The 11511-nt window shown below is 42.8% G+C and overlaps 1 protein-coding gene across 1 annotated transcript in view; it reads right to left on the reverse strand.

Moving 5' to 3' along the window:
- The window catches only part of TMEM117 (transmembrane protein 117), a 164399-nt gene that overhangs the window by 63038 nt on the left and 89850 nt on the right, over nucleotides 1-11511 (reverse strand). Inside the window, exon 4 of the mRNA XM_018559482.1 lies at nucleotides 7543-7642. Within this exon, the coding sequence (XP_018414984.1) occupies nucleotides 7543-7642 (100 nt within the window). The remainder of the gene's footprint in view (nucleotides 1-7542; nucleotides 7643-11511) is intronic.

An 11511-nucleotide genomic window follows, 5' to 3' on the forward strand; every position in this document is an offset into this window, starting at 1 on the left:
AGATGTGTTGCTCGCTATCTCCTCACACTCCCCTGGCTCTATCTCCTTGCTCTCTCTCTCTTAGCTGTCCCTCCTTACTCTCTCTCTCTTCTGGCTGTCTCTCCTCAATCATCCTCTTGGCTGTCTCTCCTCTCTCTCCCCATGGCTGTCTCTCCTTGGTCTCTCTCTCCGGGCTGTCCCTCCTCTCTCTCTCCCCTGGCTGACTCTCCTTGCTCTCTCCCTGGCTGTATCTCCTCACTCTCTCCTGGCCGTCTCTCATCACTTTCTTTCATGGTTGTCTCTCCTTTCTCTCTCCTGTCTGTCTCTCCTCTCTCTCTTTCCTCGCTGACTCTCCTCTCACTCTCTCCTGGCTGTCTCTCCTCCCTCACTGTTCCTGACTGTCTCTCCTCACTCTCTCCTATATATTGGCAAAAACTACTGCTGCACAGCTCTACAGTGTTCAGGCTTTGCTTGAAGAAAATGTGGTAACCCAAGTCTGAACAAGTATGCATCAAGTTAGCATGAGGCATGACAGCCATGCAATTGGCATTGTTAAGAGAAAACAGCAATTGTAATCTATGTATTTTGCTCATGACAGGTTTACTTTAAAGGGAAAATATTTTTGGCACTGTAGCAGGTATTCAATTATACAGAAACAACATGTGGCAGGTTTCCTTTCATCTGACATGTGTTCCCTGTGCACAATTTGTTTTCATAACCTTTAATCAAACAGCAGCAATCAGTGTAACTGCAGGAAAATCAACAAGACACGGTGTGCTCCTTCTGCATCATTACAAACATGAGGACCAACAACATTTTCAGCCAAGTTTTCCGGTTAAAGGTTTACCCCATCTGCATTCTTAATGTAAGAAAGCCTCTGATAAATTGAACTATGTGGCATAGAAAAAGACAGCACATAAGGTCCATCTGTCACCACCAGTTCGCCTCATTTCCATACCTACTAGAATATATTATATAGCTGGTCCTTGGCATAAGAACACCTGTCAGTTCATAAAACTTTGGGCAAATATAGATAAGTATCAGCTTACAGAATTTCATCTTTAAACAGGGAACAGGACAATACAGAAAGAAATGTTAAAGTGGAAATAAAGTGTTAAAATAAAAAAATCACTGGAGGTAGGTATTGTTGGCAGAAGAGACATGCAAAGTCTACTCTTTCAATGAAAGTCCCTCTCTTTACCCCAACAATATTGTACACAATGTATGGCACGTGCTCCGTACAGTGTACACATTCAGCTCATTCATGGCATCACTAAGATGCTGTGAATGGGCCCTTATGCCAGGGATGATGTAACTCATCAGCGGTCTCGCAATGGCTTAAGAGGAATCACGCGGAATGTGGAAGTGTTGGCAGCGATGATGGCAGCAGCGGGGGACAAAGAGAGGGACCAAGGATAGATCAAATAGCGCTGGAGAAGGGCACACTTGTAAGTTAAGCATGTCGTATTATGCAAGTATGCTGTGCGAAAACCCTCATCCTTCACATAGTAGTTTACTTCTACTTTAAGGGGATGGTTATGTGGGAACTGCAGTGAGTAGGCCTTGCTGTTAAACCTAATACACTGGTTTTAGATATAATTAGGTTTTACACAGTGGCAAAAATAGCAGATTCACTTTTAACTGAGCCTACCTGACATGTTAACATTTTAAAACATACAGGGTTATTCACATTGGGGTGAAGAGTTTGGAGAAGGCAGGAGAAGTGAACAATTTAAGACAATATAGCTGAACTGGAAAGTGAGCTGAATTGGAAACTGTTTCCAAATCAGTTATGTTGTCCTAGATCAGCGGTGGTGAACCTATGGCACGCATGCCAGAGTGGGCACATGGGGCCCCTCTGCTGGCACGCGAGCCCAGGTCCGCATTACCAAAGGGACGCAGCGATAGCGATCCCAGTCCAATTAACATTGATCCCCCTCTGGACAGCAGAAGAGAGGGGACTATTTTACAATTTTTGGCTGCCGCGGAGGAACACGGAGAGCTGCGGCAGCCGACAATTAAGTCTTAGTGCCGGCCTGCACAGGATCATCTCTGTGCTGAGGATATCAATCCGCCTCAGCGTGCAGAGTGATGTCAGGAGGGGGAAGAAGCTTGGGAGCTGGAACAGGTGAGAGAAAAGACAGTAGAAAGAAGATACTGAAAATGTTTAATAACTAATAGTAATTTCTGCCCCGGCTGCAGTATTAATCTACCCCAAGGATAATTTATTATTGCTGCGGGGAAGGGGGTGATTATTATTGCTGCATGGGTTTTTTTTTTATTATTAACTCCTGCCTAATAACAATTCCCCCTCAGGCAGCAATAATAATTGCCCCCCTTCCCCGCAGCAATAATAAATTATTATTGCTGCGGGAAAGATGAGATTTCTAGTTACGCCTCTGCTGTGCAGTGCTGACTTTCATTATAATGTATTGCTGGGACTTGTAGTCCCGCATAGCTGGTGGTATTCTGCATTGCTGTATGATAATTATACAGCAATGCAGAATAGCCACACAGCCCCACAGAGAGCCCATATAAACCACCTGAAAGCCCTTATAGACCACTGAGAGCCACACTGCCCCCCTGAGAGCCCGCATAGCCCCCCAGAGAGCCCAAACAGACCACCTGAGAGCCCACCTGAAAACCCTTATAGGCCACCTGAGAGCCGCACAGCCCCCCAGAGAGCCCATACATACCACCTGAGGGACCACAGAGCCCACCCAAAAGCCATAATAGACCGCCTGAGAGCTGCACAGCTCCCCTGAGAGCCTGTACAGACCACCAGTGACCCCACAGAACCCACCTGAGAGTCGCACAGCCCCCCTGAGAGCCCGTACAGACCACCTCAGAACTCCAGAGCCCCCCTGAGAGTACTCAGGTCTAATTGAAGGGTTGGCACTTTGAGATACATAAGGTGGTTTAGTGATCCAGTTTGGGCACTCCGGCTCAAAAAGGTTCGCCATCACTGTCCTAGATTGTTCACTCCTCCTGCCTTCTCCAAACTCGTCACCCTTTTGTGAATAACCCTGTAAAAGTACTACCTGAAAGCAAGCACCTGAAGATGCTTGCTATTACCTTTGGTAAACTGAAAAACCTCCTGAGTGTGCCAGCACAGCCCTACACTGCTACTACAGCCTTAACTTTGACCATTGAAGAGAAAACTTCAGAAGAAGGTCAAGCCTCTTTAACCCTTTGTCCCAATATCCAAGGAGATTGTCCCAGCAGCCTGTCCTCTCTCATCATGGGGACATAATCCAAGTCACCATTTGTATCATCAGCAGATACTGTGTCGGTGGCTTTATGTTCTGTGATTCATTTTCTCAGCTCAGTCAGACTTAAAGTGCCACATTAATGCTAGAAAGTAGAGTCTCTTCCCAGAGTATATTGGCTGTGGCACATGCTGTAACAAGGACACTCCACTGTAGTCCAGGTAAGTCAAGGAAACACAGTTTATTGAAAGGGCAAACACAAAATAGCTTGAAACAGCAACATAAGACAGTCCTTGTTATGGCTCTGTAGCTTTCCTCAGCTACAAGACACGCACGCTGCTCACCCCTCGTGAGCCCTCACTCTGCTCTCTTAGCAGACTGTACCGCAGGTCCTAGGGTCACCGACCTTCCTGACCTCTCCCAGTCACCCCTGGCTGTTCCGTGTGCGTCTAGCATGCACCCGAGGTGGTCTGTGTCAGTGTGCTCCCTGCACACACACAACTCCAACACTCTCTTGAACACTGGGCTGGCTTCCTGATAAGGCTGCTCTCAGCCACCTGATTAGCCCAGGCTGGTCAATGGCAACACCTGGCCCCAGGACTGGAGATCTCATCCCACCCAGAGCTCTACGAAATCTCCAGAGCTCCAGATCCCAGCTGAAAATAGGAAAACCTGGAATAACCTGAAAAGCCAGGTTCTTCCTTATAACCTGCTTTACTTTCTGGACCCTCTCAGCCCCTTTGGCTGAGAGTCCTGGGTGCCAAGGTCGCCATCCTCCACCGTGGCATTGGCTTACACTGCCACAATGCACAATGGAGAGGATATCCCCAACATTCTGTGAGGTGCTGAGAATTGAGCCAGGTGCCAGGATGATGTAACTCCAGCATGCATGTGCAGGATTTACTTAACCACTGGCTGTCCAATGGCCGAAGGGTTGGGGGGATGCCAAGCCCCGAAGAAGCAGTGGAGAAGAAAGAGACAGTGAAGGTTAAAGTGGTGGGAGATGAACTGGAGAAGGGAAAACTTGTGTGTTTTCTATAATGTGTATATGCTGTTCATACTTGTATATTATAGCAAGAACTGCTTACTCTCCAGTTCCACTTTAAGGATTTTATCAGGAAGTAGAGAAGCTGGAAAGGGGCGATTACACCATAATATTGTAGAATTAATTACAGCTAAGCGGTATGCAGCAATGTCACAATACTGAGCACGTGACACGATGATGCTAAATAAAAATAATGAAAAACAGTGAGAATCAGATTTAGTCATTTTTAAAAAAAAGCAATAAATGTAATCTGCTTTAAGCAATAACCATACCAGCAATAAAGCAAACAAATATTTTCAAATGATTTTATTTAGACAAACCTGTTATGGTAGAACAGGTTCTTTTTGCCGGAACGCCCAATTATGCACACAATCACAATATTAAAAGTCCTTCAGAAATATCACAGTGTACCTATTTCATAGAAACATAACATCACTTCATTTCCAGTTTGAGTAATTTCTGAAAATAAAGATTTCATCAAACGTACATCTTACACTCTCCATCCAATTGCTTAATCTTCTACAACATCGGGCAATGATAACTAGTTGTTGATCTATTATACAGCAATTGGCTAATAAAGAGGATGACATTTCAGCCCAAAGAAAATGTCAGAAAGTAAGATCACAGGTGAAATATGAATCTGGTGAAATGATGTGCTGCCATTTCCAAGATGTAACCCTTCTTTGAAATATCTTGGTACAGTCAGTAACGCCAATATTGATTGTATAATAATTTTAAAGCCACAGCCACGTGGCTGAACTCCAGGCAAACAGCAGAGTACATGGATTAAATACATGTAAAGGAGCTGTTCTATCTGCCAAAGGACTTATATTTCTGTATATCTAGTTATGAGATTTACACAGCTCTGCCACTCAGCACAGCCCAGTCTAGCAGGGCAGGACACATGAGTTTTTCTCTGCTGCATTTCAGTAACACTTCTACCCACCACTACTGTTTGACTGAAATGTAAACTGATAAGCAGCAGACTGAGCTTCTCTTTCCATCACTCTACTCTCCCCTTCCATCAGCATGCTCCTTCCATGAGACAGGAATGTATGTCTCAATGGCTGAAAGTACCACATTCCAAAATCTATATGAGACCAAAACAGACCTATAATACACAGGCACTTTCACAGTGCCATGAAATCAGCCAAACCAGAAATATAAAACAGATATTTTATTATTTACAGATTAAAAGCTCAATTTAAGTACATTAGAAACATAGTTAGCTAGGGCTGCAGCTAACGATTATTTTCATAATCGATTAGTTGCCCGATTTTTTTTCAACGAATCGATTGGTTGCATTAAAAAAACTCTAACCCCCTCTCTCTCTCTCTCTCTCTCTCTCTCTCTCTCTCTTCCCCCCAATCAACTAACCAATAATGAGAATAGTTGCCAACTATTCTCATAATCGATTATTATCGATGTAATCGATTGGTTGTTGCAGCCCTATTGTTAATACACGTGGAGATACATACATACATATACCTTCAGCATATCCCTATATATATGTCCTATATTTCCCCTTGTTTAAACAAGTTTACACATTTCCAGATTCCTAGACATAGGTTCATCAACTATTCTGGCATTCAGCTGCATCATACAATGGGGCAGGGTCACTTTCTCAACATGTTTTACATAAATCTGCTTCTTTGCGAGATATAAAGGAAATGTATAAAATAAATATATAGAGTCAAAAGGAGGCATTTCTGGGAGGGATCAAATGGGGTATAATATGGGGGAATCAGGACCACCAAGTGACAGTATGAGATTACATTGATCCTATTGACTGTGGAAAAAGATATACTGTATAAAGATGACAACTCCACAGATCTAATCAACATGTTTCTTACACTGCAGTACAACTGATTGCCCTCTTGTTCTGTGTTTCCCTCCACCAGTCAGACCTCTGCTGCTCAGGCACTGCATTTGGCAGATACCAGCTTTAATGCAGTTTGTCTCCCCTTTGGAGAAATGTATCCTCACTTCCTGTCCTGATGAAACCCTGACACACAAGGGGACAAGACAGCGGGGACAAGGCAGCAACAAAAACCTGAAGAGAAAGCAATTGCAGGTAGAATACTTTTTGCTGCTCTTTGACCCCAAAGTGCAGATGGAGATGTTCTTTTATAGCAAAGAGGTTTTTAGACAATGTCACCCGGTAACATTAAAATGGGAATGTAGTAAATGTAGGCACACTTATGTCCAGAGTCTTGTGCCCCATAGATATGAACCTGGAACCTATTTAATGAGATCATACCGTATTAATTATTGTTATTATTATGGCTTAAATAGTCTTTCCTATAGAAATTAGTGGTTATCATGATAAGAACCTACATCAATAACTAATCAGTCGCAAGACCAGTGGCCACAGACAGCAACCTGGACTTCTCACCATTAGGGAATAGACCACAAGCAGCATGGTCTTTGACAATTAATATAGACTAAAGCCAGCTATGCACAGATTGAATTTTGCCCAATTTCTGCTGAATTGGCCATAATTTTAGCTTTGAGTGGCCCTGTCAGCACCATCTAGCTTGACATAAGTTGATATAAAAATCAACTGAATCAGATGAAAAATTACCAGCTGATTAGTGACTGCATGGGCATCAGTTCCGTCTGTTGGTTTTTCAGGTGGATCTGATCGGGAGCCCAATTTTACTCTAAGGGCAGCTAGATCTAAATGGACATGCGCCCGTTTACATCTGATTACCCTTGACTCCAGCAGGTCCACAAAAAAAACAAAATGAAGTTCTACTTTGGTGGACCTGATCATGACGGATCAGGGGTAATATGATGTAAATGGACACATCCACTTACTGTACATCTGACTCTGTAGGCCAGACATGGGTCTGGTAAGTTCTGCTTTTTAATAATGAAGACAAAAAACTGGACGGACACGGATGTCACAATGGTGACCTTTATTCCGTACTGCTCCGATCAGCAGGGGATCCGTGCTTGGATCCCCTGCCGATCTGAACTGACAGTGCCCGTGTGCTAGGGGCCTTATGGTGTTTAGGCAGCCACAGGTGGCCAGCAGTGGTTATTCCTCTGTCCGCGCTGTTTGGAGAATTAGGGAATTGAGTGATTTTCTCTCATACAGCCCGCAGGCTAATGAGAGAAAATCTATATGTGTATGGCTAGCTCTAGGCAAAGGTTCCGGGAGGAAAGATTTATTTTACCTCTTACCCAAACACAACTTACCTTTAGAAAGTACATGTAACTGGATCACTTGTGGTTATAAACGTTATATTGGATCAAGGCAATAAACACATTTTCAGGTAGTTACAAGTGTGAAAGTTCTCTCACCATCCAGGCTGTCACAAAGTCTCCCATCCACGTTCCAACTGCTGCTACCTTCATAAAGCTCTCATTCCTGATACCCATATATTCGTTTATAATGTATGGACTGTGAAGAAAGAGAAGCAACATTATCATATTACAGAAATGTTACACTTGTTTATTCTAATTGAAAATTGTCAGCACCATAAAGCAGAGAGATATTGCTGGAAACAAAACCATACATGATAAAGCCAATCAAATGGAATGCCAGAGCTGTGCGGATAAGGATAAACATTAATAAAAGCACAGAAAGTGGGCTCTGTTGATTTCTCTCTGTCATACAGCCTTTGATTTGAATAGGAAAAAATATGTCACTCTAGTAAGTGCTGCACATATTCCTTAATACATGGAGGTGCAAACAAGCATGCATACAGAAATATAAACGCAATGCAACTCACACAAAGTAGATAAATACACCAGACATTTAAACTAAATGCATTTTTTCTGCTTTTTATTTTAGAAGTTCACTTTATTATAAGGCCATACTTTAAAGTGAAAATGTTTTTAGGCTATTTCAAATGCTGATCATGTACAATGGATGCTGCTCCTTGATGTTTAAATGTTTTAGCTTCCTGTAGAATTATCTGGTCCTCTCAGCACTGGCCCTGATATCCTCTTTTAGGGCGATTCTTTTCCCTTACAGGGTCCTGTGGAGCCACCCATTTGTGTGTGCTAGTAAGCTGTGTTTGTCTCCACAAACATACAGACAAAGCAATGCAAGACACTAACAGATCCCTTCCTTCCTCTTCAAGCTAGTAGATGGATGACTGCTGCAGACTGCTCTGTCCCCTGTGATCTTGTACTGCACAGGAAGTTCAGGGAAGCAGAGATAAGAGAGTTGAAGCCAGCTGTTCACAGAAAGAAATAATTTGCTGAGCAATGTATATTTGTTTGATCTGAATTCAATACTGAAACAAGTTTGAGAGTTTAATACTACTTTAAACTACTGTATAATTAACATAGCCTTACTCATATACTAGTTGGGATCTAATGTACCTACTTACCAACCTCAATAAACAAAACATTGGGACATAGTACAGCACATCTATAACAAAGAACATAAAAGTAATATATTGCAGCTTACCAGTCCTTAGGTGTGGTAGCTGCATTAGTTTTCTTTTTTCAGTGTTTTTCCTTTTATTTTCACCTGTCATCCTGCAGAACATTTCTGTGAGTGTAAACACCTACTCACCATAGTATATCTATGGAGAAGCAGTGCTGTCACCCTAAGAAAGGCAATGAACACCTTCCCTCTCTTCTTCATGATAACATAGGGAGGAGGTGTTCTGTAGTCCACAGAGAGTGCAGGAATGAATTTATTTGATAGGAGTGCAGCAGAGGCAGAAAACACAGACGTTATCAGCACACAAGATTTCTGGCAGGATCAACTGGTATTTTTGTTCACTTATTGAACAGATATAAAAAAAAAAAACACTTTCAGTAGTATATTTAACAGAACAGACAGGGAGCAAAAAGAAAATGTTCAGTGTTGAATATACTGTATGTGGTATCCATTTTTCACCCACCCAAACTCTCGCTAAAGCTGCCTATACACCTTGCGATCATCGGACGAAACTTTTCATCCGATGATCGAACCGTCGTACGATTTTCGCACGGCGGCCCCATCCTGCCCCGATTATCGCAAGGTTCGATAAGTGGTAATGAGAAGAAAGCAGCTGGAGGAATTGCGGTAATTGACCACTTGTATTTTCGTCTGTGCATGTGCAGAGTAGATCGTACGAATTTTGACGTTACGGAAACGCCACCAAACTTGCGAAAATCGTACGATCGACCGAAGTTTTCTAACCTGCTGGTTAGTCAAAAGTCGATCGATTGTACAGTATTTGCGGTTGCACACTGCCCGTCAAATCGGCCGATTTTCGTAAGGCGTATGGGCACCTTTAGAATTGGACAAGCCAAGATAAGTATTAACCCTATACCGGGCAACTGTGCAATGGATTGTTATAATGATATTTGACGTGCCCACATATATTGTGCTGCACACTTGATCCAATTACTCTATAAACAATATGCCCACCTGTGCTAAAGATTGATATAACATGTACCTTTTCTCAGCTGCAATTTGCTGTTTTAACAAAACTGGTTTATCATTACTAAGTGCAGAAATCATCCGTGTAAAAACGTCCAATAGTTAAATGTGGGTTATTGTATTTACTGGACGCAAACATAGATCTTCATCAGCTGCAAAACAGACTACTTTCTCACCTTATAACAGAAAAGTGAATAAGGACCTTTATGGCAGGATCGCCGGATATAATTTCAACGAAAGCTTCAGACTTAAAAAAAAGATTGAAAATGCCTTTCAAAAAATATATAAACGTGTTAGCTTATATGAGATTTTAGTAACTGCGTTTACAGTACATAAACGTATAACTAAAAGGCAAAACTTTTTAAAATATGTATAGAAAGGTGAAGGGGTCAGAACCATTGTTTTTTATTGCCGTCTCTGGCCACATTAGGGGGAGATTCGCTCCCTCTCATTGTCCTGATCACCAAAGTCAACGGGAATCAAAGTGAAGGTAAATCCAAAATATGGAGTTGCCACCAGAACAGGGGAAATCTTCCAAACGCTGCAACGGAGGAGGAAACGGGCTTCAGGGACCAGAGAGGCTGGCAGCCAGCTCTGCAGTTTGGGTGAGTATAACTTATTTAGCACCTAGACGAAAATGAGCACTTAAAGTAGTATTAAACTCTCAAACTTTTTTTCAATAATGAATCCAGATCAATAAACATACATAAACAAATATACATTGCCCAGCAAAGCATTGTTTTACATTTTTGCCCAAACACATACAATCATTATTATTATTATTATTACATAGTATTTATATAGCGCCAACAGTTTGCGCAGCGCTTTACAATATAAGGAAGACATTACAGTTACAATACAATTCAAGACAAGATGGTAAGGAGGGCCCTGCCCCTGAGGGCTTACAATCTAAAAGAGGAGGGGGAAATGATACATGAGGTAGCTGTGGGAATGAATTATGTGAGAATGTGAAGGTTCAGTGGTTAGGTTGAGGTGGGATAGGCTTCCCTGAAGAGATGAGTCTTTAGGGAACGCCTAAAGGCAGTCAAGGTGGGAGATAGACGGACAGGTTGGGGTAAGGAGTTCCAGAGGATGGGAGAGACTCTAGAGAAGTCCTGGAGGCGAGTATGGGAGGAGTGGACAAGGGAGCTGGAAAGCAGGAGGTCAATGGATGAGCGGAGGGGACGTTTAGGGTGATACTTTGAGACAAGGTCTGAGATATATCCGGGGGCAGAGTTGTGGATGGCTTTATAGGTGACTGTTAATATTTTGAATTTTATCCTCTGGGCGAGTGGAAGCCAGTGGAGGGATTGGCAGAGGGGGGATGCAGACACTGAGCGGTTGGTAAGGTGAATGAGTCTGGCAGCTGCATTCATGATAGACTGAAGGGGGGATATCCTGTGTAGTGGAAGGCCAATGAGGAGGGAGTTACAATAGTCAAGACGAGAGATAACAAGGGAGTGTATGAGTAGTTTTGCGGTGTCATTGGTGAGGAAGGGGCGTATTTTTGAGATGTTACGAAGGTGAAGGCGGCAGGATTTGGATAGCGATTGGATGTGGGGAAGAAAGGTGAGGTCCGAATCAAGGACCTCAAGGTCGACACCTAGGACCTTGGCATGAGGGGAGGTTTGGATAGTTGTGTTATCAATCACAACTGAAATGTTGGGGGAAGTTGCACGGGGTGGAGGAAATATCATGAGCTCAGTTTTTGAAAGGTTGAGTTTTAAGAAATGTTGTGACATCCAGACTGATATGTCATTTAGTAGATTAGTGACACGCAAGGACACTGAGGGGGAGAGTTGTGGAGTGGAAAGATAAATTTGAGTGTCATCCGCATAGAGATGGTATTGGAAGCCATGTGAGGTTATTAGTTGACCAAGGGAGGA

The sequence above is a fragment of the Nanorana parkeri genome, unplaced genomic scaffold (genome assembly GCF_000935625.1).
Source record: "Nanorana parkeri isolate BGI_ZX_2015 unplaced genomic scaffold, ASM93562v1 scaffold399, whole genome shotgun sequence".
Lineage (NCBI taxonomy): Eukaryota > Metazoa > Chordata > Amphibia > Anura > Dicroglossidae > Nanorana > Nanorana parkeri.